Below are 22,048 nucleotides of genomic sequence, written 5' to 3'. Positions count from 1 at the left end.
TTATTAAAATTACAAAAAACTTTATTATTAATTTCACAACTGGATACAAATTTCAAAACTTGTGTACAAAAATAGATCTCAGGAAGAAAAAGAAAAGAAGAATCGTTGGTCATCTACACTTTTCTTTATACAGGAAAAGCGTATAGATCAAAATTCTCAAATTTTATATATACACAATACAATGAAATCTTATAATTACTATTATTATGTACAGAGTCTCTTGAAATACTTTATATAATGTTGAAATATATACAATGGGGTAGATTTCAATGTAATGCTAAATCATAACTGTTGAAGGGACTGCATCTTTACTGGTGCTCCGTCTAAAAAAATTCCATGTCAGACGTTTGTGTTTATCTTTGCATTTACTGTTGGACAGGCTCCCAGTTGGACTTTTGATAAATGTAGAACCAGAACTACTGGATGTGGTGGAAGCAGGACTGTTTGAAAGAATGGATTTAGGATGTAAATAGTTGCGATCCATAGGAGTTATCACTTTCATCACTAGATTATTTCCCCCTTCTCTCATTAGATTCACTACATCTTCATGTTTTGACCATTTTGTATCCACATCACCAATAGAAACTATAAAATCTCCCTCTTTCATTCCTGCCACCTTTAAATATATTAAAAATTATATTAAGATCATTGATGCGTATATAATATGCTACAAATTATATATGCGATGAATTTACCTGTGCAATACTTCCTTTATCTACACCAGCTACAATAACAGGACAATCTCCCCTCACACTAAAACCAAAACTATCCATTCCGGTTTTGTTGAGTGAGATGGTACGTGCAGCAGTCCAGTGATGCCTGGCAGAAAATATGTTAAGAGGACCCTATAAGAAAAAACTTTACACAATAAGTTATCAAGCAATTGCTATAATTCTTAGAAACAATCATGAAAACTCACCAAGTCGTGAAAAAGATCTATAACTTTATATTGAAAAAAATCTGGAGATGTTAGCGTTAACTGATATTTTGTGGATGCTGTAAAGAGAATATTCAAGTTTTATATAAAATTTAATAGAAGACTACAATAAAGTAAGATTCTATACGTTGTATCTGTGGTGGATCAAGAACTTCTTGAAAATTATCCTCTTCCTCCACATCTGTGTATCTATTTAAAGATATATCATGATCTTTCCTCAATCTTCCCTGAAGAGTGTCAACCTGTCTTAGTTGTCTGCACATGTGATGAAGACGCAGTGCTTCTTCGTGAAGAAACAGAGCTTCTCTTAAATGTGCTTTCCCTAGTTAGAAAAGTAATTTGAATACTTAACTACTTTGACAGTACTAAAAGAGATGATGATAATCTATTCTATTTTACCTAATTGTCTCTTTTCTTCTGCATTTTCAGGCACTCTAATATCAATACAAGTTGTGTTTTCTTGATCTTGCACATGCAAGAATTCCAATAGTCGTTTGGTCTTATCACTCAGATCACCTAAATATTGTAATTTATCGTTATCATTTGTATTTAGAAATGAATTTTAAGTGAATACAATACTTACCCTGGTGGTCAAGTAAACCAACTGCTACATAATGATGAGCCACTGCACGATAGTGTTCTGCCTTAACTCGTAGAAGGCTTATCCACGAGTAAGGAACATAGTCTTTCACTGGTGGCCGAGATATAACTTTATGAACATCACTATAGACATCAGATACCTACTTAAAGGGAATTTTTAGAACAAAGCAAAAGCAAAATCAACATAGAACAGGACAGAATAAAAGATTACCTTTGCTGCTTCTTGCGCCACATCAAAACATGCATCAATTCCTTGTTTTTCCACCTTGGTTAATATTAATTTCTCAAACAAGCACTCTCGTGCTTGAGCCTAGATTAAAATTTTACTCTAAATATCAAGTTCATTGATAAGTATATTTTAAATATCAAGTTACTCACCAACATTAACTGGGTGAGCATTTCTAAAGTTTCAGGTGCAAGGTCCATACTAGGAGCATTACTAAAGTTATCTTTGATGTACCTGAACATTCCTGCAGCTCTTAAAAAGTTATCTACTGCTGCATCCAAACCGGCACCTTTTGTTCGATCCTGAAAGTATATTATTTATATCAATGGACCTATCTAGGAATGAATTATGGCAACGTTGCATACAAATTAGTTTCTCCTTTTGTAGTTTAAGAAAATTGCCACTTAGATGTGGCACTACACCAAACATGAAATTACCAACTTAGCCATGTTAAATCAGGGCAGTTTTAACAGCATTTACAGGCCCCTGGGCAAAGCAGTGCACTGCACCTATGTGACCAAAAATCGGTGTTAAATTCTAGTCTGTGCATAAATTAGCAAGGGCCTCCCCAGGCAATTGTCCAGTGTGTTCATGTGTTAAGATAGCACTGATGTTAATACAAAAAAAAAAAAAGGTTTATTAACCTGTTTGGCTCCAATTTGAGTGTAGAGTGCAGCAATATTGAAGAGGATGCTAGCTTTCTCAAAAGCCACTGTTTTTTGTGTGCTGGGAACTCCAGTTAAGGAGTCAAACCTATAAATAAAAATGCCACATTAGTGATGCAAAAGAAAAAAAAAATGCTAAATAATTAATGGAAAATACATCCGACAAAATAATTACATATCATTCTCCTCAAACAACCTTTACAGGGAAAGTTGTGATTTATTACATAAATGCATGACAACATTCAACACAGCATAAACAAAAGTGTAATTCATTGCTTTATTCATGTGGATGATTTATGAAAACAAACAAAACAAAAATTCCCTTAAATTAAAACTTACCACACAAAATATATTCCCATACTACGATGAGGGGGGAAGAATCGCCGGTCTACAAAGTACAGCAAGTTGTAATATTCAAACAACAGCTGGATACCCGACTGATCACGTGTGGGCGTCCTAATTGCCTAGGGAATATAGGGAAAAATTATTGATATACAAACAAGTACTTTATGTTAAAATCTTTCAGCAACGACCATTACTTGTCTGGTATTCATGAATTCCTTTATGGAATTTTCGTAGCGAGCCGAATCTTCGCTGTAGTGTTCTAATATAAAATCCTGGAAATTAAAGTAAAACAACTGTTATTTTGCTGATTTATCCCTAACGCTAGCGTACAAAACGGGATTTCACCTTAAAAGTTTCTTCAAAATCGATTTCTTTAGTCTCTTTCAAACCGAGTGGGATCATTGGAACCAATTGAGAGCTGCTGCAAAGTGGGAGGGGGGAAAAAATCAAATTTTACGCAAATATTTTAAATTTTATGGTAAACAATGGGTAAAAATAATGGCAAATACCTGCCACTTTGGTACATCTGTACAGAACTGTTCATTTCTGCCAACTGCTCTTTCAGAAGCTGAAGATTCGAGTTGATGAAGCTCAACTCCAATGCTACCATCTCTCTCAGCTTTTTATTGGGTGTTGCCCTGTTAAAAAGAGATGGAAAATGTATCTTTCGTAAACCCAAACGCGGATTTTTCATCTAAAAACGAAAGTCTGCGACGGATTTCCAGTTTTCCCGGTTTAACGAAACATTCATTGAAAGCGGGGAAGGGAAATGAAAAACATCCCAACAAGTTCTGGAAGGTTGGACATCAAGGTCGTGTAGAGGCCGAAACTATAGTTTCGGTCCTCTTGGTCACGTTTATCGGGAAGCCGTTGTAGGAAATGACGTAACCGACAGAACGAGACCTTGGCTTAGCCGGCGGGAGAATGCTCGTTATCGATCAAGTTAACAGAATTACAAATGTGGAAAACGGCTGAAGGCCAAGAAGTCTCGTCTTTCTTAATCCATCACGCGCGAGATTAGAGAAAAATCCCCGGACGTGGCCATCCCCTAAGACGTTACGTGAGCGAGATTCGACACCTTGGGCAAGGTGAACGGAACAGTCACCTCGGAAGACCTCACGTGACAGAAAACACGCGCTAAGACTGTACGAAACTTACTTGAAAAGCTTCTCCGCGCCGTTCCTCATCATCATCTGCTTGTTGATATCCTGATTTAATTTCGAACGGCGATATTGAAGCTTCCCTCTGCACGTGGCCGCTCTCGGATCCGAACCCTGCAAAGACATGATCGATCAAGACTTTTTCCCTGATGACGCGGAGATTCAGGTTCCTAAAGGGTTGAAGCGAGTGGCAGCTTCTCTCGAGCCAGGACGAGAAAAGACATTTTAAGTGGAGGAGCGGAAGGATCCAGTTGAGACGTCCTCATTTTCGCGCGGCGAACTAGACGCGCTAAACTAGTTCGCGAATGACCGAGAGGCGAAGACGACCCGCTCTACACGTGTTAATAGCCGCGACCTATTTCCTAAACACTTTTTGCTCGCCCGCACGCTCTTAATGGCTACGAAAACACGATGCGAGCCGTTAATTACCTTCGTTTACCGAAATGGAATTGAACATTAGAATAAGTGTGAATTTACTTAATATGCGGTTGTTTAGCGCTGTTAATTCTTAAAGTTAAGGTGTCTAGTAATTTACAACACGTTACAAAATTACCTCGTGACAGATTAATCTAGAGACTTCATAAAACGTCTACCCCATGAAAGATTTTATATGGAGATCATTATGATGCTCCGTAGAAAATCTTCAAAAGCTTCCATCAAATTTGGAGGACCTTTAGAAAATTGTTATAAAACCCCACCCAGACTTTAAAAAAACTCGTCTCAGCATCATTTTCCGCAATCGTCACCATCACCATTACATAGTCGATCGACCGCTAACAAGTGCTCGTTGTCGGTTTCCAATTTTTATTTTTCAAAAAACTTATTTTCGTCGACTTCTAATTTAGTTCGAAATTTGCATACGAACCGGAGGCCATTTTTGTAGACCGGTTCGTTTCTTCCCAATCGACACTCTTCCAAAAAACATGCAATTCCTAAATTCGCATCGCGTCTAATCCGCATCAGAAAGGAAAAGCATCGAACAGGAGTAATAAAAAGAGATATATAGTAGAACGAGATTCTGAAGAACGGGGGGAATCTTTAAAAATAAAACCAGCCCAACTTAAGCAATAATTTTATCGCTTCTAAAAATTGAAATTCTTTCGACCAACAAGTTGCTGTCGCATAAAAGTTGCATGGTCTCAAGTTCCATAAATGATGATATGCTGTTACCTTTAAAATGTAGCAAAATTCGATTCACGCGATTAAAATCTCGATTGTCTGGAATAATATAAAATTTTCGTGGCAATCGAAATAAATTCTTGGAGCGTTTTATCGCGAATTGTTTATCTAGCGATCGCCTTCGGGCTAAAGTTCTAAATTAAATATTTAATTTCATATACACCTTTATCGATCTCGTTTTATTAACTACTCGAATTCGAGATTAGATCCGATCCCTACTTTTGATTTATAAGAAGTCGGGTTTTTTTTTATGGAGAATAATAATGATGATTAACTACAGAACTTGCAACTCGTCTACCGCGGTTATTTATAACCTTTTCTATTTTTAAAAGCTCTAGACAACGTTTCGAGCCCGTTCCGAGTGTATATTTACCAACCAAATTTTTGTTATTACACGAAGCATACAATTATCTTAGGGTTAAAAGATTAGATTCGTATCTATCTTCCATTCGACGGTATTTTGAAAAGTGGAGCATCTGCGTTATATTAATTAATACAGGATTTCTCAATAGCGAAGATACAAATTTTAATAGAACAAAGAATATGGTGCATATTCGAGCTTGTTTGCGGGGGTGAGCATCACATTCATGAAAAAGATTCGAATGAAGAGCGCAATTCGGAAGAGCTTTCGTTACACTAACCTGACCCGATTCTTGTAACGCCGACCTATATAGGGGTTAAACAAAGCAGATTAGCCGCCGGTAAAGGAAATTAATACTTAACACCGGGAGACCGGCAGCCGTGTGCAGAGATTCCTAGAAGACCCCTCCAGAGACAGGTCCCTGACAGAAGGTAATCCGAAACTTGTTAGAAAGCAGATCCATCGCGTCGAGGTGGTCTTTCCTATAAAGAATTGGCCATTCTTTCGGGAGGGGGTAGATATGCGAGATTTTGTTCGAAAGTAAACATATCGGTCTCTTTCGCGTACAGAAATTCCGAATACGTCGCGGAAACGTGAAACGAAGAACCAGATCCCGTGTCAATCACCCGACCCGATTCAAACTTTTCCCCACACTCGAAGCCGATTACGTGTTTTCCGATAATCTTGGTCGGGAATTAGGTCGGAATCTCGAGTTTATCGCCAGAGAAAAATATTTTTCTCTGGCGAGAAACGGTATTTTCGGAAGACAAATTATCACTTATCGCACTCATCCGCCATCTTTAATAGGGATTTAATCATCGCTCGACGTCGTGTCGTCAAAAGATGGATGTCGCACGATACATCAACGTTAAATTCGATTTTAAAATAGCAAGAAAAAACAACGCGAAGATTATTAATAGAAGACCGACGAATGACGAAGAATTTAAGCCAAATCGGCGCTAAAGACTTAAAATAATTGGATTAAGAAGAAACGAGAAACTTTTTCCATCCAATTATACCAGCCACGTAGGCGTTCCGTACCAGTCGCGCACGTCCCCGTCGCTATCGCGAGAGATGAGGAAGAGGAAGGAGATCTTCGCTCGTTAGGGAACGGATTAAATAGCCGACTTCCGGATCTCGCCACGCTAACCGGAAGGAAACTCACCGATTGTCCGTCCGGACTGGGGAGGAAAACTGAAGGAGCCCACATAACGGTTCTCGTCGACCGACTGACCGACTAAAATCGAGTGGAAGTCGTCTCGGAGAGAAACGAGAACCAGTCGAGCGACGCGACAGTCGGAAAAATTTCTGCGCGGTTCGATAATCCGGTTAATGGCCGCCTCCGCTAGATTTGGGCGGAAACGAACGAAACCCGGGTCATATGAGAAAGTTAACGCACATTCATTGGGGTTACGCTCTCCCAGGGATAAAAGGAAGCGGATGAATGTCATCCCGGTGCTCCTAAAACGTTCCGCATCTCTAGAAAATGTCGGAAATAAAGATGGCACTACGCTACTATTTTGCCTTCCTAGCTACGATTTTGACTGAAGTTTAACTTAGGTCATAAGGTCAGAAAAATTACGAATGAGAATTCGAAGTGTTCCAAATTATTAAAGAGGGAACATTACGGTAAAATTCTTCCATTACGGTTGCCACTTTGAAGCCAAATTCATCTTTAACAACAATTAAATCGAATTCAAGCTAAAAATCTACTTGGATATAATTTTAAGTAACAGTAGTGTAAAAAAATTACCTTAGAAATCATATAAAAATCACGTTTCATAAAAGTAAATTTAATGTAAGACAAACAATCAAATTACTGTCCAGCACCGTTTAATTAATGGATTCCTGACATTTTTTGCTGATCCTTCTCCAAAACTAGATATAATTCGCTGGCTATTTTCTATAACGGTAGAAAAACGAATTATTTATTTGTCCTTTTTTGATTATTTTTATTAATATTCAATATAAAAATATATAACACAATATTAATTAATATGTTTAAATATGAAGTAAATTTGTCCGCCGAACCCTAAATTACTCCTAGCGATTTATCGACCCCCAAGGGTGTTCGATAAATCAACTGAATCCCTCAAGGGGCCGAAAGCACCTGGTTAAATAATCATTAAAAATGGGATATAATTTTACTTTAAGGCTCATTAATTTATCAGAATCAGTAACGCAATTCCAATTATTACGTAATAAGGAGTGTCTCCCATAGAAAGTTCTCCCGGGAGGCATATCGCCCAGGTGTCGCTTTGTCATAACATTAATTAGTATCTATAAGATATGAGCTTTAATAAATACGGTCTGTATTTTTGCACAAACAACTTTAAAAATAGTTTAAGGAAAGTATTCGGAACTAATTTAAAAGTATTTAAGCCACACACAACCTATTGAATGGTTCATTACGGGTGTGTACTGTATATTATCATTAATTTCTCGGTAAGAAATTTAATCTCTTCGCGGATCTCATTATTTTCTGAAAAAATTCCTGTTTTTAAAATTGAATTACTAAGAATACACACGAGATGTTAACATTAGAAGTAAAGTATCCATTACAAACGTTGAACACTTGGAAAATAAGTATTGTATACCTACCTCAACATTGACTAGATTAATATAGAACTAGATTAATGAAGTTATGAGTATTGCATTAAAAAAGGAAAACACAGGAATTTAAACATGTGAAACGGATATTAAAGTGAAAATATTTCAATACCTCAGCTTTTGGCGTGAAAAACAATAATTCCGGCATTAAAATCCAAATTCCTGATAAGGAGAAGCAAGAGTTTCCCTCATTTCCTATAAGGAGTTCGGGTCCTAATGAGGGATTTATTTATTCCTGAAGAGATGGAAATGATGAAAACTTCATAGGAATAAATAATTCTCTCATTAGGATTGAAATTCCTGATGGGAAATGAGGGAAAACTCCTTCGGAAATTCGGGTCCTAATGACAAAAGGCTAAAATATTCCTAAGGAAGTTGATATTTACTTCCTTCCTTACTGATATCTAGTACAAATTTGATAATTCCTCAGCGTCGAAACTCAAACCTCAGAAATTTACAAACGAAACTAAATAGAACTTATTTTAATGACCAAAACATTAGTAAAATTACAACTGAATATGAAAAAAGGAAAAAACTGATTTTTGTTGAAAAGAATTTCCGATATCCTTGATCGTTTCCTTTCATTCCGCGTTATTTATTGACAAAAAAATTTCATAATATCCAAACAATTACTTTTATGAAATATCTCTACAACTTATCTTGAATTTTACGTTATCAGTTTAAATATAATTTAATTCTGATTATTTACTTATTTACAAGTACCGAAAATAAACCAAACTAGTCAATATTGATAAACTAAATATTGAAATAATTGGGAGATAAATTCAGATAAAATATTTCAGTTTTAATTTAAGGAGGATTGAGTAATGCGAAGTATCAGCATATTATGGGCTATATATACCACTCTCAATTACGCCCATAATGATTAAACTAGCCCATTGCCTTAAGAGCTGTACAATGGACAATTCAAAATTATGAAAAGACGAATCTATTATACTCGTACAGTGGGCTGTATTGATTCAGTGGCGCGTTATAGCTTTGTTGGGCTCAGGTGAATTTGAATTAGGGAATATTCTCTTACAAAGATTGGTTTGGGGCTTCCTGTTGGTGGGCGCCCCAGGCAATTGCCCTGTTTGCCATAGGTTAACACGCCGCTGATAGCAATGGGCCAATTGAAATTAAAGGACGAAGAGCTCTTATGGGATAATACCAATAGAAAAAATACCCGGATCGAACTCGATTCTGGATTCCTCGTGGCATCCAACACTTTAGAAATAAAGGAAATCATTTTAGAGCATTAAGCTGAACAGAAACGAAGAATATTTTAAAATATTCGAGTGCAACACGCATAATCACATAAGTAACTTGTATTTCTGCAAATCACAAACAAGCCGAGGTCCAACAATTCAAAATAATCTTGCTAATCTTATCCCAAGTAAATATTTTAGCATTCTTGACTTAAGAGATGGCCATGAAGGAGATTAAAATGGAGATTAGAAGATCGAAAAACTAAACTTCATCAAAGACGACTGATAGAGCTTAAAGCCATTCGACAATGGCACAATGAGAAATTATGTAAAAACCAAAAAAGCGTAAAAACTCGGGCCATGCACGTTAATCACTAACACGTTTTTTTAAAATAATTTTCCACCATTATTTTACGCTACACGCCGTTTCGAAACAATGCCCTTACTTGCATGTTATAAGCTAATTTAAATGCATTGTTTATGTCTTTTCACATTAAAAATACAAGTTAATCACCATTTAAATAATTTATATCAAAATGTGTACACGTGTAAGTTATATAAATATCATGTATATATAAATATATCATATAAATATCATGTATAGAGATTCATGAATCTATTGTGATTCTTAATAAGGAAACTTCGAGAGAGAATATCCAAATAAATTCATAAATTGTTTATAAGCACTTTCTGCCCAAGATTTGGCCAAAATCCTGGCTAAAGTTGATTTTGATAGAAAAATCGAATATTTCAATGAGAAAACAGATCGATTCACACTGATCTCTGCTATCGCGTCTTGCAACTGCGACAGAATTTTCTTGCGAAAAATAATTAGATAAAAACTGAAAACAGTTTCTTCGTTAATTATCGCATCGTTTAACAATAGAATATTTAAAAAAAATTAATGAAATGCATCAAATAAAATCCAAGAAACTAATCGCAATCGCGAGTACCAAATTCATTTGCTGCTCGCGATTGCGATTGGTTTTAATTGTCAAAAATTAAACCAAGAAGGCTTGTCTACTATAATATATCTCTAACCCTCGATATAACGAATTAATACGGAAAGAAATGGCCCCGTAATTCCGTTCGTCCGTCGTATCCGAAGTTGTCAAGGTCAGCTACAAACGAACTTTGAGACACGAGACAATCACCAGGTGAATACAATAAATACAAAGTAAACAGACACCACATCACTAAACAGGTGTAGGACAGTACGTAAACAATAGCAATCGATGCTCCGTCTAGCGGACATTCCTTGCACTAACAAGTCACAGTCTGATATTCTCAAATACCGTATTTTCACTCCAACAGAAGCCTTAGAACAAGCGAATTTAGCCTGTTGTTTCTGAAATCCGTTATATCGAAGTGCGTAAAATCAAGGTCAATAGTAACCACAATATCAAAAATACTATTTAACAGTCTTTAAGACAGATTAAGTTAATTTATAATACCTATTGATTCAATAAGGAATTTATTATAAGTGAATTAATTTACATCAAACCATGATGTTTGTGGTATTCTTATGATTATTTCTCAGCCTGTAGATCGCCAATAGTTGGATTAAAAAATCGAATTCCTGTGTAATGACAAGGCCTTCCGGTATAAAAGGTCGCCAAGTAAAAAACAATTGAGAAACACAGTAATGGACTATGATATCAAACTTGAGGATTGCGATCTGTTAACGTCATTTTCAGCATATTTTCGTGTATAACCTTGTAAAAATCGTAGAAAAATAAAATCAGGTAGAGTTGAATAATTAAATAGAATATGAATAATTATTATGCCCCAATTTTTTAGCCCATTAATTATTATTCTAAATTGTTCTCTACTTAAAATTCCATTGATTGTTATAGAAAAATGGATCAGAGGAATCTTATACATCCGGATGAAAGGATGATAAATAATAATAAACGATTTATGGAACACGAGACGGAAATTGTTTATAGAATTAAAATTTATCCAGAAATTTTTCTGGCATTTGGTTTTTTTTTATTGTATTTAAACTGAATAAACTATTAACTAGTTTAATATACGACACGCATAAAGAGAACTTGTTGAAATGTTGGATTGTTCCATGTTTCTGGAACAAAATATAAAAAATTAATTTAACACTAGAGATTATATATTACATTGCTTGAATAAATATTTAAACAGTTTTCCCCCTATATTATGCATTATTATTGCTTATTATTATTATTTTTCGCATGAGTAAAAAGCGGTAATTAGCATGTTTTAAAAGTCACTGGATTTAATTGCATTTATGTAAATAGATTTTTTAAACAATAAATTCTAGATAAAAATAAGTCTCTTACATAATTAGAATCTGGTAGATTCTAGCAATGAAAAACACGAAGGGTGGCCCATTAATTAGTTAACTGTTGTAGGGATTAAATTGCTGTCTCATTCAAAATACTTTAAGAATTGTTCAAAATGCAAATTATTAGTTCGATAATTTGTAGGCGCGATTCAAAATTCATTCGATGCTACTGTTAAGTGACTTTTGGACCACCCTGTACATCTTTTACACACAAAAAAGGGAGAAAACATTTTTAATTTTGGATTTTACTGGAAACAAATATCAACATTTTAAAATTATGATTTTAATAGAAAATGATTCGTAAACACTCGAACATTATCTTTGAAACGGATCAAAATTATATTGGAGCATTTCAAAACTATTTTCTGTCGAAATGCTGTAATCGACTCGGTTATTTTGCACATAACTTGATATTTTACATATCAATTCGATGAAGTAACACTAACCAACGGCACAAGAAGTATAAAAATCGCATGAACAATCTTATAGACTTGTTTTTGATTTTAAATAACTCCCAAAACATGGAATTTACGTAAATACAAATCTATACTTAAAGTTCAAAATCAGAATGCACGAACACTCAAAATCGGAGCTAATCATCATTCATGACGCATCATCATCATCATCAGGAAGATCGTATCACCGGTAACTTCACAGACATTTAATTACGCAAGATTTATGTAGAACGATCGAAGATTTACATCCGAATTCATTTTATATTGATAAATTTACCAATTTTTTTAACGTTGGAGCCTATCGATGATGATTTGGCAAGAAGTTGCTTCGTGAAAAGAATGACAATTTCAAATAACAGGATTTTTATGGATGACATTCAATAAAAATAATAATAAAGTTTAGATAAGACGTAAGATGATACAGCGATTTGTAAGCTTCGTTCCTCCATTTAACAGTAAATTTATGTATAGATACTGATCCTATCTTAGGATTTCGTTATGAGGAATGTCATGAATCGTTAAATCATTCTTTAATGTTACATAGAAGCTTATAAATCCTAGTTGACAGCACTTCATTCGTTAGATAATCCATCTACGCTTCACCTGTTACAAATTCCCTTGTGATACATCAAGCATTTGTCTTCACTTCTTCAAAAATAATTTAAGAAATCTCGTGGGATGTTTTATTGTACATTTTCACTTACAATATTTCTAGACTCAGCAAATTTATTCATTAAATGAAATATTAATTAATATATAATTATACAGATATTCTATACTGGTTGATATTGAAAGTATAGTATTTTTTAAATAAAAAGGGGTCTAATATTTAGGGATTAAATTTTTTTAAAAATCAGAAAATTATTAAAAATTATGCATTTTTGTCATTAAGTTCCCTCTAAACAAAAAATGATTAAAATTAAACTAAACACAATTGTTTAGTTGTTTTCTCCTTGTCTGTCTGTGCTGCTTGCTTGTTTTCCTTTGCATTTTGTCTACCTGCACCTTCCTACTTGTCTTCCTCTGCTTGCGCTTTCTATTATTTTCTTCCTGTGTCTGAATCTTCCTGCTTGTCTGCCTCCCTGATTGTCTTTAATTAATAAATTAAAACACTTTTCCTTTACAAAAAAGTGAATTTTACGAAATATCCTACTTCTATCCACATCCAATAAAGCAGAAAATATTCCTCCTCACATAATCTAGAGCGATGAGAAACATGACCTAAATAAGGCAAAACAATCATGCATACTCCAATAAATCTGGATTAAATATCCCGCATATTTTCATTATAAAGTCTCTACCTTTACCCAATTTGCCTCACCTGTTTCAATTTATGTAACAAATATCCATTTGTTAATAGAAATACATTTGTAATAGACATCCATGCCCTATTTATACAGAGTTAACCTTCGTCTAGTTTACGGTGTTTCGTCTTACGAATTGATATTGTCGATTATTAATTAATCCGAATGTCCGTATAAGTAGACGTATAAAACAGAAAATTTGGTTAGAGTTGCCATCAATTATATAAAATTGTAAAATTACTCAAAAGTTTTGCTAATTAGAGAATGTTTTCTGCGAAATTTAGAGGACAGAAACACACGAATCGACAAAAACTTCAGCTTTCATAGTTAAGCGTTTATGTAAGCGTTGGAAGCAACAAATAGAATGTGATTTAATACTAATTTTACGATTAATATCCACAATAAAAACTGCAGATTTAAAGTTTAAAAAAGGTCAGACAAACGGAGAAAAAAAAATGTACAGAATTTGTTTTTATATCTTCATAATATTTATCCATTGAAATTTCTATAAAGTCAATACTAGGAACGTTCATAAAAATGTATCCTTAAATTAGTAACGAGAGAAATTTATTACTGAAAAGTAATCAGAAAAATAATATTCAATAATTATAGTCTATACGAGTTAGCAGTTGTGAACCTAATAATAATAATCATGGAGTAGACAAGTCATTCGAGTCTAAGTACAAACGTACTGTATATAAAATCGTTGCAGGGAGGAAAGAAATGTTCTGTTTTTGAGGCAACAACGTACAACGTAAACTGAAATTATGACGTAAGAGATTTATAAAAGAAACCAATACCCTAATTTGATGACCCTTCAATCCATGAACTTACATTAAAAATTTGGACTTTATAAACACAGAGGGGGGATATTTGCTCCCTCCTACGTGAGAAGTCATGCTATGAACTCGATATAATATACGGGAAAAGGATTTTAAATTTATGATATTAATATCGGAAATGAATATAGAGCTGCTTTTTTATCAGAATAAATGCTTTTTGTTAAAAAAAACATAAGTTTCGGGATTGTTGTAAATCATGCCACACCTCTGAGCATCTAGTTCTTACACGTGATAGCAGAAAATCCGCCATTTTTCGAATGTGAATCACGTGGCTACTGTGAACGTCGCGAGACTTGCTATTGGCTAGAATTGGCAAAATTTTCTGTGTATAAAAAGTAGAAACTCACAGTACTTTGTTTTCTGAAACTTACGTTCTCTGTTTCCGTCTATAATAAAATTGTAGCAATTTCAGTTCTTGAATTTTTTTTTTGGCATGTCTTCAAAATGTAACACTCATCGAAAAAAGTTTGATCATAATTAAATTTTTTTTATTCAAATATAAACTACATTGTAAGACGCCTTGGTTTTACGAGAATAATGCACACTATTACGTCAATTTGACGTCACTATACGCTTCCCCATTATAAAAAAAATAAAGAAATGACGTCAAGCTTACGTAAAAGTGTGCATTATTTTCATAAAAACAAATGCACCTTTACATTATGCAATATTTGTTGAAAATAGAAAAAAATAGCAAAATTTACACATATGGATAAATTTTAATGTCTTCTCTTCCCTTTATATACTCTCTTAAAATGCTGTGCAAGTCTATTGTATATAGGTATATAATATGTGTACGGGTGTCACACAGGTAGGCTATATACGAGTAATATGCCAATTGGGTAACTGAGGGTTATCTTGCGTCCTCTTTTCCCCGGATATGTCCTCTTATTTTATCATGTAAGACTGGATACGATTAATGCTCTTACAAACTAGATTTTTTTTTATCATTTAACAGCTTACTTTTTTGCTCTTATAACTAGACCCACACACGTTCGAGACTAATAACCACTAATTTTTTTTTTCTATTTTTCATTCATATTTCCATTCGATTCTAAACTACGTCTATTTATATTTCCTAAACAGTTTTTTCTTAATTTAAATTTTTACCATTTTCTTCCTGTAAAATTCGAGTCTCGATAACTAATTTTTCTGGTTTGTTATTCCAATCGTGGATTTAAAAAGGTATCATTTGTACAAAGTAGTTGTTAACATCCGTATGTACTTTGTAGTGAGCTTGTGTAAACGCTAAAAAAATGTAAATATTTATATATATTGCAGAGTTAAATTAAGATATTTTTTTGTTTTGTCATACTTGCAAGTGGCAAATTCATAGCGTCTCTGACAGACTTTGTTCTGTTTGTACTTGTTTTTTTATATACTGTATCAATAAAATATTTGTACTTTAAATCTGAAAATGTTTACAAAAATAAATATAATTTCCATTTTCTAAATTTCCACGTACATTTAACTTCCATGAACACTTGGTCAATCTTCAAAGAAAAAAATTGAAAACAAAAAATCTCGCGCTCTTCCAAATTACTTTTGGCTTATAGAAAACAATTTCGATTTTTATAATTAAGCAATCTTATCTTCGATTATATTTTTGTATTTAAGATTAAATAATCGGTTACGCCCCGATATTGGCATGTTTGAATGGAGAGAGTTCAAGTTCGAAGAGTGAAGGGTTTACTCTCGCAATAATTAAAATAATCGAGATCCGGATTGATCCTAAAGGATAAGTAATTACCCCTTTAGGATCAACCCGGATCTCTATCCTAACGATTTTTCATTAGATACTAGGAACAAGAATATTTTCCCATCAGTCTCTTGGGTGGATCTGACCCTTAATGACCTCGCTTACTGCGGTTCGGACCCGCCCAAATTTGTCAAAAATTGAGGCCATATACGCCACTTTTTGACGATTCCAGATATTAACTCAAATTCCCATTTGAAAACACGTGTGAAAACCCATTCGAAAACATTACCCATCGTGTGAAACCCCTTCCAGTTCCTCTAAGATGGAAGTTTTTGCTTTGTTTACAATGGATGAGAGTTAATAAAGTCTGATGAAATATGATGCAAGTAAACTGAGATGGTAATTAATTTTTCCTAGTTCCATTAAATTAAATTGCGCATACGTATAGAATTTCATTGCTTTAAATAATGAATCGGTTAAATTTATCCTGTTAATGATACATATACATAATTACATAGAGATGGCATTCGTAGTTACGCTTTAAAAATCAGCAATTTTACATTTTAACATTGTTATTTTCAAATCTGTTACCACCAAAAAGTTGTAAGGCGGGTTCCTCGTCTGTGACGTAGCCTATATTTTTTCACAAGATGACCAAATCCACTTCTGAGAGGTTTCAAGGCCGTATATTGTTTGCAGGTTGTATAAGTGTACATTCAATGCACTGTACATGCACCAAAAGAAAAATCATCATATTTACAAAGCTGCCTTTACAAAACAGAAATAATACTTTCATTACTCAAAATACATGACAGAAAATTAACCTTATGCCATTTTATATTTCATAAAAGCCACAACAGGTAGCAGATTCCTACCTCTGGACTACATTATGTCCATATTTAATTTTTTTTTGATGCTTCACACTGGTTCACAACCTTTCATGTATGGATCCTCTTAAGAAATGTTTTTTTCATCGACTTTAAATATTTTTAAATATACATGCAATAGCATCCTACAGAATTTTTAAAAGGCATCTTCCTATTTGAGAGCAAAAGATTACAAATATAAAATGTTAAGAATTTTACAAGTTTTATCGACCCCCTTCAAACTTTCATTGGTAAATCCTGCTTTAGCTGATAATTTCGAAATTTAAGCACCAAAATATGCCCTAATATATCAGGAAAATGTGATTTTTCGTAGCAAATAACGCATGACTTCGAATACATAATTCAAAAAGATACAGGAAAGCTTACGTCACAGTTGAAACAATAGTTGACATGTCTGAAAATACTGAAAAAAAAATCAGATATAATTTTATATTTCAGGAACCTTCTTATCGTTATTTCGATAAGGAATTCGTATTATTTCGTTTCCTTTCGGGATACTTACAGTACCAGGTTTAGCAAATATTCCATTGTTAATCCTTAAGACAATACTTCCTTAACCGAAGAATTTCGTGTTATATAACTTTCACAAAAACTTCCTCTTTGGCTTCTATTGCTTAAACTAATCGAAACTGCTGCACATGATGTTTAGTAAATGCCAGTTATTAAATCTTTTATGAAATGTAAAGTCAATATAGAATGAAACGACGTGTTTTAAATTCCATTCTGGAGATGTAAATAGGTCGATATATGCGATATTCGTGCATTATATTTATAAATTAATAATGTATATACTAAACAAGATTGTAGATAGGAGATACAGGATGTTTCCTCCTAAACAATACATTTAAAAATTGGTATAATTCATGTATTTATGACATTCAGAAAATTCAGAATCAATTTTTTTAGTGTGTAGAGAATGAGAAGTCAGAATTAAGTTGAAAGTTCTTTGCTAACTTCGAAAATTCAGACTCGCCATTAAAAATGACTTCCAGGAAGGAAATTTGGTTCGGCTGTTTTTTAGATGAGCCATTCTACACACAAACAAACGTACGCACTAATGGAAAATAATTTACACTTTATGCAAATAGGTATATTTCAACTGTAACAAGGATATTTCCTGAATTTCCTATCGAAACGTGAAACAAATCAATTGTATAGACCAGGGATGCCAAAAACTACGACCTCCCGGGCCAAAATCTGTCCGCGAACAAATTTAACACATTTAATTTGGCCCGAAAATCAAAAATTTCGGGCACCACTGATATAAACCATTGCAAAATGCAATTGTCTTCAGTTTAAAATTTGTACAATACACCCCAAATCCAACCAACAAGGGTGGCACGTTATAGTTTCATTGGGACAAGGTAAATTTGAATTACGGGTCCCCCACGTAGAATGTTGACTTCAGACATTTTACTTCAGGGAATTTTTGGGGAAAATATTTTCTTTTAAAAGATTGGTTGGAGTCCCTGTTAACGGGGACCCCAGGCAATCGCCCATTTCGTCCACAGGATAACGCGCCACTTTTTGGGTATTAGGTCTAGACATTTGGGTATTTCAATACCCTTTTGGTTGTTCTAAGAATCTACATTAAAATTCATTCCCGTAGTAAACGGGAATTTTAAAATTTACCTTAGATAAATATAAGCTTATCTATTGACCCTCTTACCAAATAAAATATCAATTCGCATTCTAAGAATATTTTAATAGTGTTTCGAAACATTGCATACGAAAAATTCCATCGAGTTTATTAAACAGACATAACGAAACAAAGTATTTAACCTGTAAACAATGATTACTCTACCTTATCGCCATCGTACTTATTTTGGAAAAGTTTGTTTCTCCTAACCCCGTCCTGATGGCGCGTAACTCAACTAAAAAAAGAAAAAAAAGACAACTACAGAGGACCGGTTCCGTTTACCCTTGTTTTTTTCTATCCTTTCCCTCTCGACAATCGATTACTAAATATGGCGGCGCTCCAACAAATCAATTTAAATAGTTTCGTGTTAATTAGAGTAAAATTTGCGATTTAACTCAAATCGTGCCGATCGTCATTTAAAGGGATTTAATTAGCAATTATGGAAAATTTGTTTTCCCAATTACAAAATACCATTAGTTCTTCCCGTTAGTCAAGCATGGCCGGCCACGTAGTTCCGACCGTCTAAAAATATGATTAATAATGTTTTCAAACCAACTCCATATGTTAGAAATAATACGATTTACGATAAGAAAATATAAGTAAACCGATAGCGTTCGACCTACTCCTCCCTTATTTATAATAAAATTCATTTTATAATACATATTCCAGCCATAATTTCCCTTCTAATAGTATCAAATTTCGCATTTTTTAAATTTCATTTTAAAACGCTCCGTCAGGATAAATCGTCATTTTAAATTTTAAATACTTAAACTGACCAATGATGTAAGAGTATTAGATAAGCAGACGACATTTACTCGTGACGTCACTAGCAAAATAATCTCGAATCGTGACGTGAACAAAATCAAAAGCTGATGGATGTCACTAAATCAGCAATTATCTATGACATAAATTCGTTTTTAAAATTTTAAATATTTAAATTGACTGCTGATGCGTGGCAATTTTATAAAAGTAGACGACATACTTTTATAGAAAATTTAATATCGATACAGCATGGTAAATTTTCGAAGTTCGACGTCTTAATAAAATTCACGTGACGTCTCGTTTAAAATTTTAAATATTTAAAATTAACCAATAACGCTGTTTTAACGATTTTAAATGTTTATGCCGTAGGAATTTCAGGAATTAATCTGATGACGATGATTTATTATATTTTAAAGTTATTTTTAAAAAACAAAATCAACCGCATCCATTTATAAATATTCTAAATAGTAAACACGCCACAGAAAAATTATTTAGATGAAAAATATCCGATTAAACTACAGATTACGCATTTCCAGGAACAATTTAATTCTCTGTTACGTACTTAACAATCGATAAAAATTAAACAATAGTCTACACCCAACTCCTACGCTGTTAAATCTTCGCGTCGACGTCATGCCGCGTGCCGTCCGAATTACTAACGTAGCTTCCCGGGATGACGTTACTTCCTTCGCCTCAACGTCATTTTTACACCTGCGACTATGAGCGGGGTGCCGATGATAAGTAAATATGCGCGGTATCTGGGCATCTTTCCATCTGTAAAATATTGGAGGACGTTTCGCGGGGTGCGCCCATCGCTAGATTGATTTTCGAACAATTAATAATTTTCGTAATAATAACGAAACTATTCATCACGAGTCGTACGTAAATGACACTTCTGCAATCTTGGTCCGTGTCGAAATAGGTGTTATCTGTGAAATTTTCCCCTTATTTGGCCCCATACCCCGCTAAGAGAGACACTTCGGCGACACCCGAAAAATGGCCACTCCTCCGATAATCCATATTCAAATGTTAGATTTATAAGAGAAAATAAAAAAGAAAATAACAACTCTGTAATGTAGTGAGAAGCGACCACCCGGAACCATCTACAACTGTCGTTTACTTTTACTGTTTAGCTCGCTTTAATACTAATTTATACGGTTACAAACGAACAAATTCGACGCAAAGTTGTTAATTTCAACAGAACGCAGTGTTAATTCCCTTGTTTACAATTAACGCGAACAAAACAACGCGTTGAAATAACGGAGCTAAAACACTACGCGAACAATAACAAAAGCTAAAAGTATTGATTTTAACACGGGTAATACCGGACAATCACTTTGCCACCGGCTCGTACTCACCCGAACTTTCTTGAAATAATTTTCATCTTTAGCATCTTCTATCTGTTTCATCGCCGCCTGTCGCCTTCTATCAATCTCTTTAGCAGAATTCATGCTGAATAATAAACGAATATCGCCGCCTCTAACATCCCACCTTCTCCACGCTAGAATATGCACTGCCGACTGTACGCGTTCGACCACCTGCCTTTCTTTTTTTACCTTTTAAACCTACTAGCGCCTCTAGTGGCAATTTTCAGCACTCTTCTCTTTATCTCTTGTTTATTTTTAAGGTATTATCACTAATTAATTTTATAAATAAATATTCGTGTATTGTATATTTTTATTTTTAAAATTTAATAATAAATATTTAATAATAATTATTATTATTTATTATAATGCGTGACATTTTATGTTAACTGTACTTTCTCCGGTGACGTAACAATGAAAGGAACGATTTGAACACCTTCTGGAGGAGGATACAAAAGTGGGTTCGATTACAGAAAACCTAGCTTTTGAACTTCATAAATTCTTCTTAAATTAAGTAAAAAAGTTTTGTAAGTTGTTCTAAATCAAGAGTCGGCACCTTAAGAGCTCATTTTCTTTAAAATTTGTTTATTTTGAGTTAAAAATTACGTAAAAAATAGACATTTCTTACTAAAAACCATCTATCTATCAAGTTTTATGGGGACAAATCATAAAAAAACTAGGATTAGAGGCCCAAACGGGATCGAATTCGAGCCGTTTGATTGATTACATGTTGATTATGTCATATTATTTGGATGCCCATTCAACTAAACAATTTTCATTACTTATATTTATTCATTGTTCTTCCATGCTCTTTGACCTTCTGAAATCACAAAATCGATTCATTAACTCTGCAGAGCCTAAACTTTTGATTAGTCGAGCGTGCAAAGTGAAGACCGGTTTAAAGCATCCAGGGGCCTCATTCAACACTTTGTAAACCCAAAATATAAACATATTCCACGCTTTATAACTCCAATCCAATTTTTTTATTAAAAAAACGGCGATAAACTGAAAAAACCGTGCAGAGTTTATAAGAAATTGCATTTCAAAACGAATTTTATTTTTAAATTTTATGTCTTTTTGCTCGTTTAAGTGCAAGGAATTAATTTAGAAATTGTAAAATTTATTTAAAAGGAAAATTAGGATTTTGTTAGAAGTAAATTAGTTGTATACACGCAATTTTACAACTACTGTACATACGAATGTCAATATCGTAAGTGCAATTTATACATGTCTGTATATATATTATATTGTGTCTGCTGTGATATGTTTTTTCTTGTGTTGTGTACATTATGCTGTTGTATTGTGTATGTTGTGCTGTGTTATCTTGTATTTTTACGTTATGCTGCGATAGGTTTTTTTTTGTGTGTGTGTGTGTGTATGTGTGTTCTGATGTATATATTATGCTAGGTTCTGTCGTGCTTTTATTGTGCTATGTGTATTATGCTGTATTGTGTTGTATATGTGTTTAGGTGTGACTTAAACAAT

General features: G+C 33.9%; 1 protein-coding gene across 1 annotated transcript; it reads right to left on the bottom strand.

Moving 5' to 3' along the window:
- Positions 1-20,743, bottom strand: LOC111635764 (rhophilin-2-B-like). The gene is made up of 15 exons (XM_023380830.1): positions 20,558-20,743; positions 3,932-4,047; positions 3,283-3,411; positions 3,119-3,194; positions 2,968-3,045; positions 2,768-2,892; positions 2,408-2,516; positions 1,916-2,065; positions 1,749-1,847; positions 1,521-1,677; positions 1,337-1,453; positions 1,065-1,259; positions 920-996; positions 696-845; positions 1-616 (listed from the first exon to the last, which is right to left on the bottom strand). Exons 1-15 carry the CDS (start codon positions 20,648-20,650, stop codon positions 278-280), a joined length of 2,010 nt encoding a protein of 669 aa, XP_023236598.1. The 5' UTR covers positions 20,651-20,743; the 3' UTR covers positions 1-277.
- Positions 20,744-22,048: the final 1,305 nt, after the last annotated feature.

This window comes from Centruroides sculpturatus, unplaced genomic scaffold (assembly GCF_000671375.1).
Source record: "Centruroides sculpturatus isolate CEXI.00-Female unplaced genomic scaffold, Cexi_2.0 scaffold935, whole genome shotgun sequence".
NCBI classification, from domain to species: Eukaryota; Metazoa; Arthropoda; class Arachnida; order Scorpiones; family Buthidae; genus Centruroides; species Centruroides sculpturatus.
The sequence above is the reverse complement of the archived record's forward strand: the minus strand, read 5'-3'. Positions and strand labels throughout refer to the sequence as shown.

Excerpts from the sequence above, each read along its gene's own strand:
- LOC111635764 (XM_023380830.1), bottom strand. The coding sequence starts at position 20,650 with ATGAATTCTGCTAAAGAGATTGATAGAAGGCGACAGGCGGCGATGAAA. Across the intron at positions 2,893-2,967 it reads AATTCATGAATACCAGACAA|GCAATTAGGACGCCCACACG; the intron begins GTAATGGTCGTT and ends TATATTCCCTAG. Across the intron at positions 2,517-2,767 it reads ATGGGAATATATTTTGTGTG|GTTTGACTCCTTAACTGGAG; the intron begins GTAAGTTTTAAT and ends TTTTATTTATAG.